At 51.4% G+C, this 22,650-nt stretch overlaps 1 protein-coding gene across 2 annotated transcripts; it reads left to right on the top strand.

Moving 5' to 3' along the window:
- The first annotated feature begins 7 nt into the window (after window positions 1–7).
- On the top strand, window positions 8–21,976 carry Safb2 (scaffold attachment factor B2). 2 transcript variants are annotated; one of them, XM_021186015.2, is made up of 21 exons: window positions 8–396; window positions 1,617–1,704; window positions 5,727–5,791; window positions 5,868–6,071; window positions 6,931–6,993; window positions 7,956–7,983; window positions 8,849–9,509; window positions 9,913–9,962; window positions 10,563–10,663; window positions 13,343–13,492; window positions 13,574–13,683; window positions 15,849–15,976; window positions 17,292–17,383; window positions 17,914–18,050; window positions 18,313–18,603; window positions 18,847–18,984; window positions 19,665–19,707; window positions 20,295–20,425; window positions 21,285–21,397; window positions 21,478–21,547; window positions 21,666–21,976. In XM_021186015.2, exons 1-21 carry the CDS (start codon window positions 10–12, stop codon window positions 21,808–21,810), a joined length of 3,195 nt encoding a protein of 1,064 aa, XP_021041674.1. In that variant the 5' UTR covers window positions 8–9; the 3' UTR covers window positions 21,811–21,976. The 2 variants fall into 2 exon arrangements, with proteins under 2 accessions (XP_021041674.1, XP_029327030.1); XM_029471170.1 differs by having other exon boundaries at window positions 17,911–18,050.
- Window positions 21,977–22,650: the final 674 nt, after the last annotated feature.

Below are 22,650 nucleotides of genomic sequence, written 5' to 3'. Positions count from 1 at the left end.
CGGTTGCGCATGTGCATTTGTACGCGCGAGGCTCGAGACTCCTTTGGCGTGGGACCTAGGAGGTGCGTCAGAGCTGTGCGCCTGCGCAGCCGCAAAGGGAGGCGGGAGGAAGCGAATGCGTTTTCCTCTTCGGCAGCGCCATTTTGTATTCCCTCCGAGCCGCCACAGCTGGTGCCAGCGAGTGGAGGGGGTTCCGGAGCGAGTTGGGAAGTCGCGGAAGCGAGGATGGCGGAACCCGGGACCGGGTCGGGCGACCCCGCCTTTGGTCCTGGCGCCTCGGAGAGTGGGACGCGGCGGCTCAGCGACCTGCGAGTGATCGACCTGAGGGCGGAGCTGAAGAAGCGGAACCTGGATACGGGAGGCAACAAGAGCGTGCTGATGGAGCGGCTGAGGAAGGTGAGGGGACCCGGGTGGCGCCGTGGACCCGGGCACGTAACTACTCGCGCAGACTCGGGCGGGCCTTCCCACCCCGAGGTCCCCCCCACTTCGGTCTGTGCTGTCAGTTACCGAAGCAGCCGAGGCTGTGTGACCTTGGCCAGTCGCTGCCCCTCTCTGTGTCTCGCTTCCCACTTGCCACGGGATTTGCAGGAAGCCGGGCCTTGTTGAGTAATCGGGTGGCTCTGGACACGTCTCCATGATGACCTTGCACCTGCAGCTGTCTTTTCCGCCACCCCAGTTTTACTCTTCTGGGGAATCTTGTCAGTCAACCCCAATGTTGGCTCTGCCCAGTGCCTCTGCACAGACCATGTTCGCTCCCAGGTCCGGTCCCCTCGCGCTTCCCTGGTCTTGGAGCCTAGTTGTCATCTCGAGTCAGCGTAAGATGTCACTTTCCTCCCCCTAGACAAGAAGTCTTGTTTAGTGCCCTTCAGCGCTTGACACAAGCTTGCCTCTGTGAAACAGGGTCCTTGAGGGTTAGGGACTTCTGATTGGCTGCAAGTGGAAGGCGCCAGAATACTTTGAGGGAAAATTGGCCAGCGCTTTCTTCCTCGGCCTATGTTGTTTTTTCCTTATCAAAAACCAGCGCCTCCCCTCCCACGCAAAACTTAATTTTGGAGAGCTACTGTGGCCCAGTGTGGCCTTGGACTTGCTGTGAAGCCCAGACTAGCCTTGAGCTTTTGGTCTCCTGCACCCCCCCCCCCCCCCCCCGCCCCCTTCACTTCCAAAATGCTGGAATTAAAGGTTTGCTTTGTTATGGGAGGCCTTTTGAGCGCCCCATTCAGCTCTTTGCCCTGCCTGAATCAAGGCCAGGTTTCCTATCATCATCCCTGTGTTTGATGAAAGAGCACACAAGGTGAGCAGTCACCAACCCTGATTTGGGGTTAATACTTGGATTTTGTTCTATTTTTTTTGTCTTGTATTGGGGATTATATCTAGGGCTACAAGCTGCCAGGCCATGTATGACCACAACCTGCTGACACTGACTCTGCAACCCAAGCTTTCAGCTTCCCTTTCTCTAGGTTTTGGATCTTGAGCAGGGAAGGGGAGCTGGCTGCTAGATGTGGTCTGAAGCCAGATTGTGAACACTTGCAACTGCAAAGTTGCTTCTTAAAGAACACTTTGTGCCAACCCCTCCTAAAAGATAACTTTATTTAAAACTCCATACTCTTTCCCCTCAGGCATTTAAGGAGGAAGGACAAGAACCTGAGGAGATTGGAATCAGCTGGGGAGCTGCGAGCAAGAGGGCTGTAAAAAGAAACACCAAAGGTACCTACCTGCCTGTGCTTGACACTGGGCCTGGGGAATGGGTGTCAAGACGAGTAACTGCTCTCTGTATGTGTAATATGCATACTTAGATGTGCATGTGTGTGGGACAGCCATAGTGTTGCATTGTGCCCACCTTAGGTTTTGTTTTTGTCTTAAGGTTTATTTTTTGTGCGTGCATTGTGTGTGTGTGTGTGTGCTTGCCTGCATGTGAATGCACATGTGTTTGGTGCCCACAGAGGTCAGAAGCAGGTCTTGGACCCCTTAAAACTGAAGTCAGGAATGGTTACCAGTCTCCATGTGATTCCTGGGAGCTGAAGCCCATCCTGCATGACAGCAGTTAGTGCTCTTTCTTAACCACTGATCCATCTGTCTACATAGTGATTTGGCTGGGCTGCTGACCTGTGAGGACCAGTGTCCTCCATCTTCAAACCCCAGCACTAGGATTATAAGTACCCTCATGCCCAGCTCTTCACGGGTGCTGGGATTGAGCCCAGGCCCCCAAGCTCACAACAGAAAATGTTTTTGCCAGCTGAGCCATCTGCCCATTTCCCTGAAATCAGGTTTTACCAGTGGCTTCGAGGACAGCTTTTCATCAGCATTCTAGGCTGAGGCAAGAGAAGGGCCAATTCCAGGTTGGCCTGGCTACATGAGACTCTTAAGGGCCAGATATGGTGGTGCATGCCTTTAATCCCCAAACACCACTGCTCCAAACAAACCAATAACTGAGGGCTAGTGAAAAGGCTCAGCTACTGAAGGTAGAAGCTCCTGAATCTGAGAGTTGTTTGATCCTTGAGACCAGAAAGAAACAACTGGCTCCCAAAAGTTGATCTCTGGCATCCACATTCACACTGAGGCACATATACGTCTAACTGTGCTCACAGAGACAGCCATAATCTTTTAAAAAGCACTAACCTGGAGGCCTAGTATAAACCTGGCTGCTTGTGTTGCAGACACTTGCCTAACCTGACACAAGCATATCAGATCAGTGGGCAGCATTGTCAGATGAGCCTGGGGGAGGTCTGGCATGGTTGATAGGGTGCCTCCTTGAGCAGAGCTGTGCCTGTCCATCTCTGGAGGTGCTCAAGAATGTGGTGTTTGGTGTGATGTCCTAGCCCATGGCTTCCAGGCCAGGCCAGAGGCTCTGTGATGGTAGAAGTGAGGTTTTAGCCCATAAGACACTGTTAGTGGTTCTCTGAGCACCACTTTCTGGCAGAGTGGGAAGAAGTTCCAGGAAAGTCACAGTCACTCCCTCTCACAGTGGGGCTGGCTCAAACAAGGGGTTTGGAGTGGGCACGTGATTGCCCTGCATTTGTCCCAGAGCCTTTCAAATAGGTGAAATCACTGCATGAAGAATAGTTCTGACCTGTTTAATTCTTGTTGAATTGGGTAGTAAATATGTCCCTTGTACTGATGTTAAACAACCATTGGTATGTCCTTTCTATGTCCCATGAAGGTACTGCACCCACCACAGAGGGCTTGAGTATTCAGAGTCCTACTCTCCGGTTGAACTGCTCTGAGAACCATAGAGGTTATCTGGTTCTGAGAATTTAACCAGAGCCACCAGGCACTGCCTAGGCATCAAACTATAGTCTTGGCCAGGATTTGGATATCTAGTCAAAGTCTTAAGGATTATTAAAAGTTGACATTTCTTTCTGTGTCTGTGTGGATTGGTGTGCACATATAGGAGGTACAAGGTTAACAGTGGGTTGACCTCAGTTGTTGTCCTTGTTATTTCATGGGGTAGATTCTCACTGGCCTGGAGCCTGCTGATTCAGCCTGGCTGGTTGACCATCAACTTTAAGGATCCTCCTGTCTCCACCTCCCCAGCATTTCTCAGATGACATCTACCCTAACTAGTTTTGTGGGTTTTGCATTTTATTTAGTGTGTGTATGTGCATGTGCGTACCCGTGAGGGCATGTACACACATATAACACAGTGCAAGCACAGAGACCAGAGAGGACTATCTAGGAGCCATTTCTTTCCACCATGTGTAATCCAGGAATCAGACTCAGGTGGTCAGGCCTGGCAGCAACTGTTTTACCTACTGAGCCATCTCATACCCCTTTTAGCCCCCCTCCACCTCTCCCCACCCCCGCTTTTGTCTTAACATTTTAATAACTGTGGTGGCCCACATGAGGTATCAGAGGACAGCTTTATACAGTTGATTCTGTGGGTTGAACTTGGCCATTTGATTCCAAAGGGAGAGTTGGTATTGTTGGGGATGGCACCAGTGGGTAGCTGGATCAGGAAGCTGGATGGTCATGTTTCCATCCATGCACAGGAAGCTGAAAGAACAGAAATGAAGTGAGGCTCTCAGAGCCTCTCACAATGACAGACTTCTTTAGCAGGGTTCCTAAACCAGCAGTTCTCGGTCTGTGGGTCACAACCCTTTCTGATCAAATAACCCTTTCTCAGGGGTTACCTAATACCTAAGACCATTGGAAAACAGGTAATTTACAATTCATAACAGTAGCAAAACTACAGCTACAAACTAGCAATGAAAATAATTTTATGGTTTGGGGTCACCACCACAGGAGGAACTATATTAAAGGGTGATAGCATTTTGAAGGTTGAGGACCACTGTCCTAAAGGGTTCCTAGTCTCCCCAAACAGCGTAGTGAACTGGACACAAAGTGTTCGGATACCTGGCATCTGTCATTCAAAGCTGGCAGGGGCTTTTATCCACTGGCCTGGGGCTGCTGATTCAGTGTCCAACACTTTGTCTGCACCTCCCCAGCCCTGGGATGACAAGTGGATCACCACACCCAGCATTTACATGGATGCTGGGGCACTGAGTTCAGAGTCCATGTTAACCACTGAGCAATCTCCCCAGACAACTGTTCTTTTAGCAGACGATGTTCAGGTTTTGTTTGTGGTGTTAGGTCTTTCCCAGTATTCAGTGTTTGGAAGTTGTTTGATGTGTTGGCTGTTGAAACAATAAAACAGATGGACAGAAGGCCTCCGGGTTTGAGGACCCACTGTGTTTACACTGTGGTAGTGTTGAAGTCCTGTGTGATGCCGGGGTGGAGGGTTGAGGAAATGAAGAAGCATCCTGGGCATTGCATGGTAATCATATCCATCAGAAATGATGGCAACTACAAGAGGCTGCACCTGATGCTGCTCCCTCCTCCTCCCAGGTGTCAAGCTTTGAGTAACTCTCAAGAGCTGCCTCTGTCTTCCTTGGTATAGTAGGACACCCTACAGAATTTGTTTGTTTGTTTGTTTTTTCCACAAAACCCTTAGTGGTGTTCTGTGTACTGCAGATTTGCCCACAAAACAGTTGTGTAGCTGAGGGGGCTCCATCAGCAGAGCTCTTGCCACAGAAACATGAGTGTGGGACTGAGCTCAGATCCCCAGTAATCATGGGAAACCAAGTGTGCATCCATAACCACAGTGGTGGGGAGGTAGGCACAGGAGGGTCTGTTGGGTTTGGTGGTCAACTAGCCACGCTGAGTCAGTTGGCTCCAGGCCGACTGGTGAGGTACAGGTGAGACCCTGTACTAGGAAATAATATGGGTAACAACTGAAGACCCGTTGTTGACTCAGAACACCCCGTGCAGCTGTGCACGTATCTCACATGACCAGTGCTAAGTTGCAGAGTAAGCATGCAAGCAGGTACCAGAATGCAAGTAGACCCCATCAACAGTCCAGTGTGTCCACAGACAGCACTGCAGGTGTCCCACAGGCTTGCATAGTCCAGCCCAACTAGCAGTGAAGTTTCTATTCTCAAGTGTTTGTTGCCTGGTGTGATGGGGAGGCACAGCTGCAGACCAGCCTAGCTTTTTTTCCCCTCTGTTTTTTGAGGTGTTTAGTTTGGGACAAATATGAGCTCTCTTAAAGCTATTTTTAGGAAAAGTCTGAGCACTGTGCTATGGTGATTGAAGCCTTGGCTTAGACACCGACCAAGACAGAGTCCCTGCAATATGGGCAAATAGCTAACAACGTGGAATTGTATTGTCCCCTGTCAAAAAATTGAGACTGACTCTGGTTTCTAACCCAACTGACACTATTCTATAACTAGGATCCAAGATGGAGGAGGAGGGCAGCGAGGACAACGGCCTGGAGGAAGATTCCAGATATGGGCAGGTGTGTTGGGCCTGGGGGCGGCACATCTTCCCATGCCCTAGGGTCTTGGTGACTGACATCCTCACTCCCCTCATAGGATGGGGTTGTGATTCTTCAGAGTTCACAAGACAGGGACACCATGGATACAGGTGTGCCAGATGGGATGGAGGCTGAGGACCTCAGTGTGCCCTGCCTGGGGAAGGCCAACACCGTCAACCAGATTCTTCATGCTTTTGATGACAGTAAAGAGTACGTGGCCGCGCAGCTGGGACAGCTTCCAGCTCAGCTCCTGAAGCATGCTGTAGGTAACTTGCAGCCACGTGTGTGCCAGCGGCCCCAGGGGCTCAGCATCATGGCTACCTAGGCCCTGGTAGAAACAGACCCCGAGTTTAATACCTGGTAGGGACTGTGGGCCAGTGACCACTGCTGCAGCATAGTGCAGGGAGTGCTGTGGACTCACAGGAGATGGGTGTGTGGGTGGCATGAAGGCTGTTCAGGTCACAAGGGCTTTTAACTGCTCTGGAAACACACTCAACAGAACAGTCTGTTACCTGGTGGTGCTGCTGTCTGCTCTGAAGACCTGAGGCCAACCCAAGTCTGCAGGTTGGCTTTGCTGATGCTCACAGTTGATTCCAGTGGTATTGTGGTTTTGTTCTTGAGGGACTTGCTGAAATTGAGCCTCAACTGAGGTCAGGGAATATAGGAACATCCAATGGGTCTTAGATAAACTGGAGGACCTCTGCTCAGCATAATCTGAGTGTATGGCCCTGTGGAGGCTCTCTGGGCTGCAGGAATTATCATGGATCCCAGGGTGAAAGGAGAGCAACACTCCCGGTCCTCTGACACACACACACACACACCCGAGCATGCACACAGCAATAAGTAAGGGTAAACCTGAGGTAGTAGAGCTGGAGTAGCACCTGTTGGGGTGTGAGTCTCCTGTACTTAGAAATGTTCTCACTCAGCCAGCACATGCCTGAGAACTGCCATGAGCCTCAGCCTGGAGTGAAGGGTGACTCTGCTGTCTGTCCTCAGCTGAGCTGACACAGTGATGGGCACTGGTGAGGAGTGGACATAGGTTGTGTAGGAAGCTGTGAGGTACAGGCTGAAGTGTTCACAACTCTGGCCTCCATGAAGTCATGTTCTGATTCATTTGCCAGGTGGATGAGGAGGTCTTCAAGAACAGTCTGGAAGCTTCTGTGTCAGATCTTAAAGTAACTCTGGTGAGTGGAGTCTCCCTGTGGTTCTTGCAGTTTAGGAGACACTGATGTTCCAGAGGAGACTGTGTGTGTGTGTGTGTTTGTAAAGCACAGGTACACTGGTTGGTTACCCTGTGGCAGTTGCCTGAGGGACAGTTAGGGGAGCAGTTGTACCTTGGCTTACAGTTCCAGGGACTTTAGTCCAAGGTCAGGTAACTTGCTATATGTCTAAGAGGAGGCAGACTATTATGGCAGTGGAAGAGTATACCAGAGAAGGCTGCTCCCCTTCATGTAGGCCAGGGAACAGAGGGAGGAAAAGACAACAGAGGCCTCTCCTTCCCCAGCCAGTATCTTCATGTTGTATGTTCACAATTCACCAAAAGGAAGCATTGGTGGGACCAGAACCCTGTAGTCTAGTCACCTCCAACCTTACAGTGTGATACAGATGGTAACTGGAGCCTGAATTTGGAGGCTGACATAGGGATTGTGGAGATACTGTGAGGTGGGGCCAAAGGGCCAGACAGCTGGGTTCTGTAAGTGCCTGGGTGGTTCCCAGAGAAATCCAGGCTTGGAGTTAGAGTAGCTGAGTTCAGGGATGAACTTAGTGTGGTGGTAGCCCTGAAGCAATAATGGGTATAGCTCCTGGTGTGCAGAGATGCCTGTGCTGGAGACTGTGAGGTCCCAGGCCTCTGCAGGGAGTGCAGCTGCTGTCCTGAGTGAGGAGGCAGGCTTCCTTAAGTCCCAAGCTCACTGGGAGAGGTGACCACTGCCTAGTCTCTCTGTGTCTTTGCCATTGGCTTCTTTGTAGATTAGGGTTCAATTTCAGGCCCAGAGGGGTATTTCAGCCTGGTGCACAAGAGCACTTTTTCAAGGTGTGTCCACTGAGAAGCCTCTAAGTGGATGAGGCCTTGGTGATAGATGTGTGCATGGGATCTGTGGCTGTGTTATTTGGAGTGATGTGTACCCTTCTATTTTCTCTCCAACAGGCTGATGAAGAAGCCCCCATGGAACCAGGTACTGCTGAGACAGGCACAACAGTGTGGTTTGCGCCCCTGCTGCTCGTACTTAAGTCCTGTCTGTTCTCAGCTGTGTTATGGTTTCATAAATCACCCCAGTGGTGGACCATCCCAATCGCACAGGATCAGAGATTGGAAACCCACTGTATCACCAGATCTGTGCGTGTGCTGTGGCAGCCCAAGGCAGTCTTGGGGGCAGATGTGCCGCTTGCATCAGGCCATGCAGAGTGGCTATAAGTGGCCACAAGGTGAGGCAGCGAGTCCACACACAAGACAGATCTTGTGATACCTTACCAAGCCAAAGTCATGGGGTTGATGCAGTTCAGGCAGGCTGAGGCTGTGGTAGGGGACTTACCCCAGAAGCCACCAATGCCAGAAGATAAGCAGGTTTCTGCCAAGATGTTCATCATCAGCCCCTATGGACTGCCATGTTCCCAAAGGTGAAGAGCGGTTCAGTAGCCTTGGACTGTGGTGCTGACCGCGCGCAATCCATCAAGCTGAGAGCAGCAAGCTCCTCAGTAAATGGTGACTGCCATGGCTTCAGCACTGTGGACATTGGGAAGGAATGTGCTTGATGGAAGACACAGGCATGATGGAACCTCTGAAGAAAGCCGTGGAAGCTGCGCTGTGGTTGTAGGGTAGAAGTATGGGGGGGGACCCACCTCTGCCACTAGTGCAGGCTGGGGGTGCCATGGCCGTGGGCGCAGGTAGGGTGCAGGCGCTGTGTAGCGGGTTTTCCAATCTCTGTGTAGCCAGCAGTTCTGTCGGTGTGAGCAGGGCCGCAGCGCCCGAGCCGCAGTTGTGATTGCTTTATTTCCCTGGTGATTAAACCTTGTGCCATTCTATTCCTGTTAAATCCGTAGAAAATGAGAAAATACTCGACATTTTGGGGGAAACTTGTAAATCTGAGCCAGTAAAAGAAGAAGGTTCGGAGCTGGAGCAGCCCTTTGCCCAGGCCACGAGTAGCGTGGGGCCAGACAGGAAGCTGGCGGAAGAAGAGGACCTATTTGAGAGTTGCAGCCACCCGGAAGAGGAAGAGGAAGAAGAGCAGGAAGAGGAGCAGGAAGAGGAGCAGGAAGAGGAGGGAGATTTAGCTTTGGCCAGCAGCAGCAAGTCTGAGTCTCCAAGCACTCAGTGTCAGTGGAGCGAGGCAGACGCCCCGTTAGCAGTAGTGAAAAGGGAGCTGGCAGATGCGCCGGGTGGAGGTGGAGGTACTCTGCACAGGCGGAAGCGCAAGCGAAGGCGGAAGCTTCAGGCGCAGGCAGAAGCCCTGGGCACAGGTGGAGGTGCCGGGATGAACTGCGAGCCTGTAGGGCAAGAGGAGCCAGTTGAACAGAGTAGCACGGCTGCCCAGCTCCCGGAGGCCACCAGCCAGGAGCTGGTGCGAGCGCCCACGGCAGCCCTGAGCCCTGAGCCCCAAGATAGCAAAGACGACGTGAAGAAGTTTGCTTTTGACGCTTGTAATGACGTCCCTGCGCCTCCTAAAGAGTCCTCAGCCAGTGAGGGCGCTGATCAGAAAATGAGGTTTGTTGATTCTCAGTCCTAGACCAGACGCTATCTCCTTTCATTGTCACTAGGACACACATGAGCTGTTAGAGCCTGCAGTCGGCAGCCACACTGCCCAGCTAGCTCCTTCAGGCAGCTCAATGTCTCTGCATATATTTAATGGGTGATTGGTTTTCCCTTACTCAACCTGCCATGGTTGGGCTCTTAAATTGATGACTGGTATCGTCAGCTAATCTGAATTGCTCTATAGGGATTTGACATTGTATGTGGTCAGATTTTTCAACATAAACTCACAAAAGGTGTCTGTCAGTTTAATGTGAGCCTAATTCCCTGGTAGGTATTCAGCTTGAGCACATTTCTATTGTAAAATTCGTTCACTTTAGCTTTTCTGTGTTGCAGTAACATTCATTTTTGTCTCTAGCTCTGTTAAGGAAGAACAAGATATAAAGCCAGTCATTAAAGATGAAAAAGGTAGGTCTCTCTTGTCCTGTTGCCATGTGGTAACCCAGGGAGGGGATGGGCTCCAGGCTGCCACACGTGCCAATTGTCCAGGCACATGGCACTTCCCTGAACCACTGTCAAGATTCTGAGTGTTTGTGTGTGTTGTTCTGTGTTGTGCATCATGGTAGTATGTCTAGACAGGAACACCTGCTCTGTAAGTGGCAAGGAGGCACCTATAAGACCCCTTGAGCCATCTTTCCAAGGCTTCTCTGCCATGGGGGTGTTGCTCTGATTATTTCTTGAGTGAAGAGCCTGCTGGCTTCATGTAAAGTGCCTGCAGTGTGAGCCCAAAGACTCTTGATTTATCCCCGGTGCCATGTAGAAAGCTAAACAGATGTGCATCCTTGGAGAGGTGGTGCAGGAGGAGCACTGAGCTTCACTACTCCACCAGTCCAGACAACTGTGAGCTTCAGGTTCAGTGTACTGTGTCTCGGAAAGTAAAGTAGAAAATTATTTGAGGAAGACCCTTGGCCTTCACACTCATGCACAGGCATGGCAAGGGAATCTTGCAGTTTATGCCCCATGGGGATAGGTCCTGCCACAATGGTGCTGATAACCTCCTCTCTCCAGGCCGTGCCAGCTGTAGCTCAGGAAGGAACCTGTGGGTCAGTGGGCTGTCCTCCAGCACCCGTGCTGCTGACCTCAAGAGCCTCTTCAGCAAGCATGGGAAGGTAGGGCACCCTACATCTGCCTGCTAGCAAGGTGGGGTTGGAAAGGCATCTCGCTTCCTAGCTTTTAGTGTCCATTTCCTCAGTGTTTATATTTTCTCTTATTCATGCTGAAGGTGGAACCTGGGACTTAGTGCATGCTTGTGACATGCTCTGTCACTGATTGGACCCACCCTCTTGGTATGAATTTGGGGAAGACTCTTGTAGCCCTTGGTGGCCTGGAACTCACTGTCCAGACCAGGCTGATCTAAGACTTGGACCACTACTCCCAGCTCCCCTGCCCTGTCATTCTGAGTTCTCACAGTTGGACCGTCTGCCTCCTTCCATATGTGGGACAGCTGTGGTGACAGGCTTGTGCTACTACTTGAGTCCTGAGGGCAGAGATGAGTTTGTAGAGTGCCTCCCTTTGGCTGTCAGGAAGTCCTGGGGTTCATACCCAGTACTACATAAAGTAGATCTTGGCATTCCTAAGGTGGAGACATGAGAATCAGTTTTATCCTAGGCAACATTGTGCTTAGAGCACCCAGGTTCCAGCAGAGAGTAGCTTCATTCTATCTTGACTCTTCTCAGGACCATGTGAGGACAGTTCCCTCTGAAAGGTCCTTTAGAGTCTAAAGCCCAAACATTATTGTGTGCTACTGATCAAGCTGTTGGACTCTATATCCTTCAGCCTGAAGCACTAGAAACTTGAGCAGGAGACTGGGTTCAGCTTCTCAAGGGGATACACTTGAGAGCTTCCCTCAAGCACTTGGGGACAGAAGAGATTACCCTGCGATAAATGAGTCTGAGCAGTGGTACACAGTACTCTGGGCAAGTGCCTGGGCATGGGTGTGGTCACTGCAGAAATCTTCATTATCCCTGGGTGCAGTCCTAGGCACCTTTCCCACCCTCAGCAGTTGTCATACCCACTACAGGTGGTGTCCTAAGACAGACTCTTAGACCATAGTTAGTTTTTGGTTGTTTGGTGCTGCTGTCCTCCATGCACTTTGGTATGTACAGAGGCACCTACACCCTGAGAGCCAGTGAGTATATATGTGTCTGCATAATTCTCGAGAAGGCCAGAAGCATGAGGACAGCAGGACGAAGGTCAGGTTTCACATACAGTGGTCAGAGGGTGTTCCCAAGGCTCAGACTAGGGGTGCAGCAGGCCAGTATGTATCTAGACACAGCCATACCTCCAATATATGAGAAAATGCAAAGGCTTAGAACTGGATGGTGTTGCCCTGACTTAAGCGTTGTGTTCCAGGACACATGCTTCTTTGTGTTAGATACTTGGTGCCTGGGGTTCAGAGGGCACATGGTGCCATTCTTCTCTCCGACTTGGGTCCCAGGGCACTATGCCCCCAGGTCCCATCTGTTTGTATGAATTTCAAACCTTTTGGTGCAAGTGTTCTTCTGGTTGTTTGACTCTCTGGATGCTGTTGAGCACATGTGTATGTCTGCAAGGGATGTTCTTGTGCTGGAGTATAGCCCCAAGTTCCAGAGCACAGGGTGATGCCAGTTCCTGCTTTGCCGTGTTTACTTTAGCAGTTATGCTTGACACTAAAGGCTCAGGTCTGCAGCCCACTGCCCCAGGCTCTTCCTGCCCTCAGGCCTCCTCCCTTGTGCTTCCTGACTAAGGAGGGCAGCCTTGCTCTTCAGTGGACAAACACGCCCCGTCCAGCTGCACTTGATTTTTGTCTTTTTCAACTACCCACTGCCTTTTTCTCCCTACATTTTCAGTTCATTCTCCCTCCTTGTCTTGGAGTGTTTTCAGAGGAATACATTGGGTTTTCTGGGCTCTGCTTTTCCTGCTCCTGTACTAGGGACTCACATCGTGGACCCTCTTGGAACTCTGCAAATCATTGTTTTCATGGGATTGAGGCAGGTGCTAAGTCTGTGGCCTTGGACTGGTGCCAAGTTCCCTGCCCTTCCTCACCTCCCCAGCCCTGGTTGCTATCTCCCAGTTCTTTTGTTCCATTCTGGTAGATTTCTTTTGCACTTTCTGCCACGGTCTCTACTATTCAGTGCCAGTCACTGTCTTTCAGTTCAGATGGTTTGAGGGTTCCCTACACCTTCCTGACATAGTGGGCTACTTCTTGGCTGAACAGATTCTGACGTCCACCAGGTTTGTCCCATTTTACCTGTGGCTGGGCACAATAACCCCCTGTCCATGTGGGCAGGTGTACCAGCTGCTGACTGTCCTGTCTGAACTGTGAGGGTCCCTCCTGCATAGCTCCCCATGCTTGAGTCAAGGTACCACCATTCAGTTCACAGCCTCTGCATTTTCTCATGTCACCTGTAACCCACTTAAGTTTCCCTTCCCTGTCCATGTCCTGAAAACTCCGGGTCTGCAAAGTGTCAGCCCTTCCCTATGGTACAGTGGCTGCTGCCTTCAGGGGGCATGGCAAGGAAACTGGGGCCTGGCAGGGGTCAGGTACTACTGAGCAGGCACTTTTGGCTATGCAGGGTCTGACTAGGTTTCATATCTATCCATGTGATGCTCTACTGGCTCCGTCCGTGTACTGTTTGTCACCGTAAGACAAACTGCTCTAACAGATGAAGATGCTCTAGAATCTACAGAGGTCGACTAACTAGAGCTGAGTACCAAGGATAACAGCAGTGCTGGGTCTATAATAAGCCCTGTGATTTTGTGACAGAGGCTAGATGCATCTTTATATAGGTGTGTTCTTTCCCTTGGAGGTCATCGGAGCCAAGGTGGTCACCAATGCCCGCAGTCCTGGGGCTCGGTGCTATGGATTTGTGACCATGTCCACGTCAGATGAGGCCACCAAATGCATCAGCCACCTACACAGAACTGAACTACATGGGAGGATGATCTCTGTGGAGAAGGTGAGGTGTCTGGCGGTGTCAGCCCTAGCAATAACAGGGTTGTGTTGCTCTCATGTCCACCACCACCCCTTTACATTCTAGGCCAAGAATGAACCCTCTGAGAAGAAGTCGTCAGACAGGAGAGCGTGTGACCAAAAGGAGAAGGTGCCAGGGCCGGACAGGCCTCACCCTGTGAAGATCAAGACGGAGAAGTACAGTGACGTGGCGGCCCTGTCCTTTGGGGACCCAGTGCCCTTATACACCCCACTTCCTAGCTGGTAGCCATGGCACAATGCAGTCCTAGTCAAAGCCTAGAGCCAGACAGCTTGTTAGCTTTTTCTTCTTAGCCATGAGAACTTTCCAGACTTGGAAGGGCTTCTTGGGCTGACTCTTAGCCCAAACATGCGCCAGCTTTCCCAGCTTGCAGCGCTGGTTGCCACAGTATGGACTTTGAGCAGGTCATCTGTCCTATCCTGACAGATACCAGGTATTCCCTTTTTTATTTATTATTTTTTCTTGAAAATAACCCAGTATGTCATGTATCCTTACAGCACCCTGAGATGCCTTAGCAGCTTGGAGCCCAGAGCCTCAGGATTGCTTTTGCCAAAGGACGTGGCTTATGTTTTCAGCAGAAATAGGCACAGATTTGGAGGTCTGGCGAGTGCCTGACAGTCTCTGTTGTCACCATTGAGGAGACTTTGGCAGGAGGGCTCTGCTGTTGGGTGTCACATGGGTAGTGTCAGTGCAAGTGGGGCTGGGCTTTCTATGCAGGTCATTGGGGAACAGGCTGGCCTCGAGTGCTCAAGTACCATAGTGAGGATGGCAACAACTAGCCATAACACTGAGAATGTCAGTGTCACTGGGATCAGGCATCAGGTCATGAGTGTGGGGGAGGCAGGCTCTGGGGAATACCCAGCAGCTGTCCACCAAAACATAAGTGAGGTCACGACTCACTCTAGGAACTCCTGGCTATAGCTATGTGGCCAAGCATGGCAGGTGGTAGGCACAGCATGCAGAGGCTTATTCCAGTGCTGCCATCTTCAGGTCTGGTAATAGAAGAGTGGTTTTTTTTTTCTGCCAATGAAAGGATTATGAGTGTTACCAAAAATCTTCCATTATATGATGCCTGGAAAACCTCTTGGGCTCGGAATCTCATTAATAAACAAATTTAGGAACAGACTTATATGCAGCCGGGCAGTGGTGACGCACACATTTAATCTCAGCACATGGGAGGCAGAGGCAGGTGGATTTCTGAGTTCGAGGCCAGCCTGGTCTACAGAGTGAGTTCCAGGACAGCCAGGGCTACACAGAGAAACCCTGTTTCGAACCACCCCCCCCCCAAAAAAAAAAAAGAAAGAAAGAAAACAGACATATGCAAGCCTGTAGGTGTGATGTATAGAGTTTAAAGGGAGAACAGGATCACTGGAAATCTACAGATGAGATGCCAAGAAGAAGGAGAATGGGGGAAGAATAAGGGCGCCCAGAGCAGAAGGGAGTGTAAAAAGTTCAGGCTCTTGGCAGCAGCTGAAAGGGGCAGCTGAGAAGAGAAGAGACAGCAGTGTGCTCTGCCTCAAGCAAATACAGAAGGCAGATGCAACCTACCCTACAGTACTAGCACTCCATTGAGACGGTGCTTCTGGGAAGATAGAGGGCCATGCCTAGGTAAATACATGTGTGCTTGGTGTGTAAGAGTCTAGAAACTATGGGAAGCAGGTCAGTCCAGGCTCCCTAAGTTGCCTCTGGACTGGCATCATGGGTACTCTGCCCTGCTTGTCAGCATGGAAGTCAGTTGGTGTTAGTTTATTATGAGATAGTGTCTCACCTTATAGCCTAAACTGGCACAGAACTCAATCCTGCTTTAGTCTCTCAAAAGCTAGAGAGACAGGCTTACCCACTATGCTTGATTAAAATTATTTTTCTATAAAAGTATAAATATTTTAAGGTGGCTCAGCTGATAGGGTACTTGCCACCAAGCCTGATGGCCTAAGTTTGATTATTAGAATATGCATGGCAGAGACAACCAGTTGTCCTCTGTCTTACATGTGTACATTGTGGGTCTACCCACACATGAAAGCAAACTCTTGGCTGGGAGTGTAGCAAGCCCTGAGTTCTGTCTATAGCACCATGAGGAACCAAGTATGATGTTACACCTGTCATCCTAGCATCTAGAGACAGATGAATCAGGAGTTTGAGTCCAGCCTCTGGGTTCACTGAGGAGCTGGGTTTCAGCAGCACTCTGCCCTGATGTTTCCAGCTTTTTAGGCTGCCAGAGGGGATCAGGAGTGGTGTAGGCCACAGATCCTCCCTTTTCCTGCTGGGTGGAGTTGTGTGGTTCCTGTGGAAACCACTGGGAGCTATAGCTGACTATTTTCAACAGAACTGTGATCAAGAAGGAAGAAAAACTGGAAAGAAAGGAGGAGAAAGGGCCAGAAGATATTAAAAAGGAGAAGGATCAAGATGAACTCACACCAGGAGCTGCTGGTCATTCTCGAGTCACCAAATCAGGTAAGCAACATCTTGGATGCTAGTGGAAGACATGGAAGCCTGATGAGGCTCAGGGTGTCATGGGCAAGAGGCAGGCAAGAGTTGTCACTTGGCTGGGTCAGCTGCAGACCATGTGATGGAACTGAAGGATCTGTTCTGTAGATGAAGCCTAGTGGCCCTGGTCATCACCCCACTGCTTAGAACTGTTGTCAGAGAGATTGTGATCAAGGCCACCTTGAACAGCCTAGTGAACCCCTGTCAAAAAATCAGAGCATCAGATGTACAGCAGACTGAAAGTGGAGTCTAGTAGTAGTCCACACAGGAGGAAAGGGGGCTTGCTCTACAGCAGAAGCCAGCCCTGACCCTGGGCTGGTCGTCATTGGACACAGGGTTGTGTGTGCAGTTTCTCTGGGGCCCTGTCCTGTGAAAGGTATGGTAGATAACCCTAGTGCACAGGCTGCTCTCAGGGTCCAGGCAGGAGGGACATTTTGGCCCATCTTAAGATGAGTAAAAAGCTGATAGTCATAGCCCACCTCTTCCTGGGACAGTTCCTGATGTGTTTGTGAATTTACCTGTGCTGTATGTGTGTGGGTTTTTTTTTTCCACTGAACTCTAGTTCCAGCTAGCATTCAAGTGGTTCTTGAGTTCTAGGGTCTGGTTCTCAAGGCCAGTGTTGAGCCATCTACCTGGCCCCAGTTCTTGTGTTTATTTCATGCTGTTTGCTCCCATGTTATAGTGATTTATTGTACTTCCTGTTGTAGAGTTTGCCCAGGGCTGTTTCATCTTCTGTTGAAACCAGTGGCTCCCCTTCCTAATGCTGGAGGGAGCTGTATTGTGCCATGTGGCTCCTTACCAGCAGCTAGGGACACTCTTCTCAACAACAAAAGCCAAGAGTTTAAAATAAAACTAAAATTGCTGGGCATCTTTAACCCCGGTACTCAGGAGGCAGAGGCAAGCAGGTCTCTTGAGTTCAAAGCCAGCCTGGTCTACATAGTGAGATCCAGGCTAGCCAGGGCTACACAGAGAAGCTCTGTCTTTAAAAAATGAAATACCGCTGCTTGTGTGGTGATTCTCCCCAGAGTCACCACCATCGTCCTAGTACTTACAGCCAGGGCAAAGCAGTGCAGTGACACCAGCCAGCTCCTTGGGGACAAATGGGACGACGCACTTGCCACCCACTGAGGAAATGTGCCCATTGCTGGGAGATACATTCATCAGGGACACACTTGTTATGGTTTGCAAGGCAGAAACAGCATTGAAAACTGAAGAGGGCCATGGACACAAGGCTGAGGTATAGAGTACCAGTATGCTCATCATGGCTGTGCTTTCCCTGCAGGAAGCAGAGGCATGGAGCGTACAGTCGTGATGGACAAGTCCAAGGGCGAGCCCGTCATCAGTGTGAAGGCCACAAGCAGGTCAAAGGACAGAGTAAGCATTGACAGGCAGATCTCTGAATTTGAGGCCAGCCTGGTCTGCAGAGAGTTCCAGGACAACCAGAGCTACACAGAGAAACCCTGTCTACAAACAAACAAAGATACTACAGGTTCAGAAGAATCTTAGTCTAAGCATGAGGTATACCCTCCCCTCTATCTGGAAGGTCTGGCTTGGCTCTAATCTGATGTTGGATTTTTTGGCAGGGGCTCTGCTACAATCTGTATCCTAGGCTGGCCTTGAAATTTTAATCCTGCTGCACCCCCAAGTGCTGATGTTACTAGTGCCCATCCCCCAAGCAGTTCTGTAAGGTTTAGAATAGCCTGACTTTAGATGTCCTGTGGCACCTGTCACTACTCTTTGGTGAATACTGAAAAGCATAGTACTTGGGATCTAGGCAGGCTGGTGTGTGCCAGGCTGGCTGTGAAACCTCAGAGAGACCCTGACCTTCTGCACTGTGCTGCAGCTGCTATTGGAGCCACAGCACCCTGCCTATTTGGTTCTCACTGAGTTGTTCTGGTCAGCAGAGCTCCAAAAGTCAAGACCGAAAGTCAGAGGGCAGGGAGAAGAGAGACATACTGTCATTCGACAAGATCAAGGAGCAGCGGGAGAGGGAGCGTCAGAGGCAGAGGGAGCGTGAAATCCGGGAGACAGAGCGAAGACGGTGAGCAGGGTTCTGGCGGTGACTTGCCTTGGATCTTGTCTGCTTGGAAGTAGTTCCTAGTACCATCAGATAATGTGAGGGTATTGACCCTCCCATGGCAGAGAAAACCAAGGCCTTGGCTATACATGGACCTTTGGCCTCTGCAGACCCTGGTGGGAGGGCAGGGACTCAGCCAAGGCCTCTGGAGTCTGGACAGGAGGCCAGAGGCTGAGCATGGGCAGCACTCAGGCCACAAACTGAGGCTTCAGCCACCCGTGTGCAGGGAGCGGGAGCAGCGAGAGCGGGAGCAGCGTCTGGATGCCTTCCAGGAGCGACGGGAAAAGGCTCGCTTGCAGCGAGAACGGATGCAGCTCCAGTGCCAGCGGCAGCGGTTGGAGAGGGAGAGGCTGGAGAGGGAGAGGCTGGAGCGGGAGCGCATGAGAGTGGAGCGTGAAAGGCGCAAGGAACAGCAGCGCATTATGCGTGAGCGGGAGGAGCTGCGGCGGCAGCAAGAGCAGCTGCGTGCTGAGCAGGAACGGCGGGCACTGCGCAGACCCTATGACCTGGATGCTAGGTGAGTACAGATACCAGTCCCGCCCCCCTCTCCCCAGAGGACAAGCATGTAGTGCTTTTCATTGGCCAGGACCTTGTATTGCCCAGCCACTCAGGGAGAGGCTTGAGGATCCACTGTTGTGCTCATGCAAGTATTCTTGCTGACAGTCAGCTCCCAACAGCCATCCTGAGGTACCCTTGGCAACTGTGGGATGCTGCTGCTGCTGCCACCTTGAATTAAGTATTTTTGCAAAATGCACACCAGGAGAGACGATGGCTACTGGCCAGAAGGGAAGCGTGCAGCCTTGGAAGACAGATACCGAGACTTTCCACGGCCAGATCACCGCTTCCATGACTTTGATCACCGGGATCGTGGCCATTACCAGGAGCATGTCATAGACAGGTGAGCATGTTCCCCTGCACCAGCTCCAGCTCCCCAGACATTATCCAGTGCATGGTGACGAGTTCATTGCTTCCTGGGGACCTCCACAGGGCAGCCACAGGTGGCACTGGGGAATACCAGGTCTAACACCGACCAGGTGGACCCACACCAGGCACCCTGTGCCTGCCTAACTCTTAGTATTCACATGGTGGCTCCACTATCCTCTCATATCTCCCAGTGGACCCTTGGTTGGGCAGGACAGCCTAGCTTTCATATTCTAGAGGAGGGAGCAGGTTGTAAGGGGTGAGGGGTCACTGACTTTGATCTTACTGGCTGGACCTGCCTCCCCTCAACTGTAGTCCCTTTCTTTCCCTGAGGACTCCTCAGACTCCCCAGACTATCTGTATTTCAAACTATCTTAACCCTGTGCATGGATGGGAATGTGTGGCAAAGCCTGCCTGGGGCAGCTCCTAGACAGTCTCTCTCAGTTTCTCACCTGTTGGAGACTTACTTCCTGTTCTGTCTTGGTTCCCACCTCCAGAGGAAAGCCTTCCACCTACCATTGCCATCCCTGGTACTGTGTCCTAGCATATAGCCAGTGCTTGGGGAAAAGCCAAATCTTTTCCCCAAGGGAGACTTCTGCTTCTACCCCCACACACCCACCTGCACACGGCCATACCAATGCCCTGTTCCCTTTGCAGGCGGGATGGGTCCAGAACCAGAGTGGAGGAGCGGGATGGGCAGGTAAGTCCGAGTAGCCACCTGTAACCCCCTGCTGTAGGGTGGGGGAGAGGGGCTGCTCCATTCTGAGTCTCATCTAATAAAGACTCAACTCAACTAGTACTTGCTTGGGAAACTGGTGTCTTTGTTCTGGAGACCTGCATTGCAATGGCAGCTTTACAGCCCTGTGGGGAGTTGGCCATAGGCTTTGCCCCATCTGATTTAGCTGGTTGCTAGGGTCCTGACAACACACTGTGGCCCAAGTCTCCAAGGAGGAGGTTGGGTCCTTCAGGATGGGCTTGGGTCAAGACAGGGATTTAGAAGTAGATCATCTCCTGGGGGCCCCCAGAGCATGTTTTCTCATCACCTGTCAGGAAGGCTGGTTTTAAATTACCAAGAGAGCCCTGGTGGTTTATGCACAGGCTGAGCTACCATGTTCAGCCCATGCCACCTCCTGCAGAGCCACCTCTTAGGCATGCTTGCCATCCAGCCTTGTAGCACTTCTAGGGGACATGGATTTTAGCTCAGTGTGAGCAGAGGCATGATAGAATACAGAAGCCAAGCACTGTGGGCAGACCCAGAACCCATGCTCTGTCTCGTGTGCCTTGCAGTACTACCCAGACGACCAGCACAGCCATGGAAGGCTCCTAGAGCACCATGCTTGGGATTCCGGAGACGGCTGGCATGGCTACAGCTCTGACAAGAAGTTGAATGAAGGCCAAGGGCTACCCCCTCCCCCCAGGTAAGTATTCTATATAGGAGGAACCTGAGATGGGTTTCTGGGGTGTTCTCAGAGGGAACTCGTGAAAGCACCTGCTATCCCTGGCTGCACCATAGAGACAATGATGGCAGGTGTGAACCTTGTCCCTGTTCTGTGGATGGCAACAGGGTGTGAATCTTCACTGCAGTAGGAGCCTGTCAATGCATTGACAGGCAGTAGGAGCACTCGTGGTTAGGTGGTTTGAGGTGGAGCACAGGCTGGCTTCCACATAGTCCTCTTGCCTTAGCCTCCCAAGCACTTTCCTGCTTCCCTGTTACATACTGTCTGCTGTCAGTTCCTAATTCCAGCCTGGATTATACTGCTTTCATTTTGGAAAGCACATACTACCAGCAGCCTGCCCCTTACCCACCCAGGTCTTGTACCCACAAATCCACCACCATGGCTTTGCAAGCATATACGGTGAAATGCACACATACACTTGATCTCAGTGAACACCGTGTCCTGGAGACCCTTCCATGTTGTGGTGTGTTTGGAGGCAGTGCTCCTGTCTACTGTCAAATTCCATGCTGTGGACATTCCCATTTTCTACCCATCAGGCAGTAAAGCAAAGTGTTAATGTGCTCCCTTTTAGCTGTGGATCATGTTGCCAGCACATGCCCATGTGTTTGTATCAGCATGTTTCCAGTAGTGGGTAGGCCCAAGTGTCGACCACTGTGGCTTCTTGTGGCCCTACTGTGTGGCTGCCCTGGTGGTGCCTGGTGTCCTCATTGCCCACCCCTGGTCATAGTCTGACTTTGAAGATGTCCTAGAGTTGGGCTCACATCTTTGGTGTGATGGGAAGCGCCTGGGGCAGCCGTTTGTCACCTTGTATTTGGCAAAGGGTCAACCGAGAGTGGGCAGAGCACAGCTCACAGTTGGAGGAGCAGCAGGTTCCTGTCTGGCACAGTGCTGTGGACACAAACATGACGGGCCATGAACACATACGGTGGCGAGGTACCAAAGGGTTGCAAGGAATGGGTGAACGCCAGGCCTACCGTGCAGGCAGAGTCCACAGAGCTCTCTCTCTCCTGCAGGTGCTGAGCGGGGCCTTGCAGGAGGACCTGGGCATGGGCATGTGGCAGCAGGCCGGGGTGGCATGGCTGGGTAAGAAGATTTCAACGTCTGCCACTGCCTTCCTCCTTTCTTCCCTCTACATGTGTGCACCCTGGTTGGGCTGGCATTGGCAGGCATGGCCCTTGCAAACTATCTGCCTTTGTTCTAGGCAAGGCAGCTTTGCACACGGTGGACATTCCCAGGGCTATATTGTGCCCAGTGGTAGACTGGAAGGTGGTGGCATGGCCAGCCAGGACCAGGGTGGCCGAGTTCCCAACCCCCACCCTCACCCCCACTTCACCCGCCGCTACTGAACTGCTCTGGACCAAACCCTGCTGCTGCAAGTAGGCAGAGACTGCAACTCCAGCCACCTCCCACTGTGGTACCACTAGCAGTCACAGGCTCTGCCAAGTGTCGATGTGAACTCACTCTCCTAGTGTTTTTAATAAACACAGTCCTGTTCTGCTGTTTGTAAGACAAGGTTTCTGCTGCCGGGCATTCTGCGTCCCTCTGATCCATTCTACCCTGCCCTGTTCTTGTGGCTACAGCTCTGTCCTGCCCTTGGCCCATGCTCAGGGTCCAGGTATTCTGCCCCACATCTCAGACATGGCGGCGCTGGAATCAAAGCTCAGAGGCTGTAGTGTTAGAGACAGCTGCAGAGCCGCCAGCTGCCCTTTCTTCAGGACCAGTACAGAAGCCTGAGCCGGCTTTCCCTAGCAGCCTCCTTGAAAGGCCGCAGCCTGGTGGTGCAGGCACTATGTGCCTTCTCAAGCAGTGTCGTCGACCAGGCTATGCCAGCAGAATAACCCACCTCTGGATTTGTTCCTTCCAGTCTGAGCACAGGCTCAGGAGTGAGAGCATCCAAACCCTTGTGGCTGTGGCACTGGTGGCTATGGAACTGGTGACATCTTACATAGTGAGAGGTCCTTGCATGGTGACTGATAAGTCTAATTGGTTTTTTTTTTTTTTAGTACTTGACCCTACCACTAGCTGGCTAAGAAGTCAGAGTCCTTTAAGCCACAAGTTTAGTGCCCAAACCTGCCTTTGGCCATCTCTGAGGCCAGGATACCATTTGTCCTCTTGGTGTCTATCCACCAGTGCTGAGTGGCACCAAACCTGCCTCTGCATATCTCAGTCTGCCAGAGCCCACCTTG

The sequence above is a fragment of the Mus caroli genome, chromosome 17 (genome assembly GCF_900094665.2).
Source record: "Mus caroli chromosome 17, CAROLI_EIJ_v1.1, whole genome shotgun sequence".
In the NCBI taxonomy this organism is placed as follows: domain Eukaryota; kingdom Metazoa; phylum Chordata; class Mammalia; order Rodentia; family Muridae; genus Mus; species Mus caroli.
The sequence above is the reverse complement of the archived record's forward strand: the minus strand, read 5'-3'. Positions and strand labels throughout refer to the sequence as shown.

Bases quoted from the DNA above. Each gene is read 5' to 3' on its own strand.
- Safb2 (XM_029471170.1), top strand. From the start codon at position 10: ATGTGCATTTGTACGCGCGAGGCTCGAGACTCCTTTGGCGTGGGACCT. The intron at 10,664-13,342 runs GTAGGGCACCCT...TTTCCCTTGGAG, and splicing joins TCTTCAGCAAGCATGGGAAG to GTCATCGGAGCCAAGGTGGT. The intron at 15,977-17,291 runs GTAAGCAACATC...CTTTCCCTGCAG, and splicing joins TTCTCGAGTCACCAAATCAG to GAAGCAGAGGCATGGAGCGT.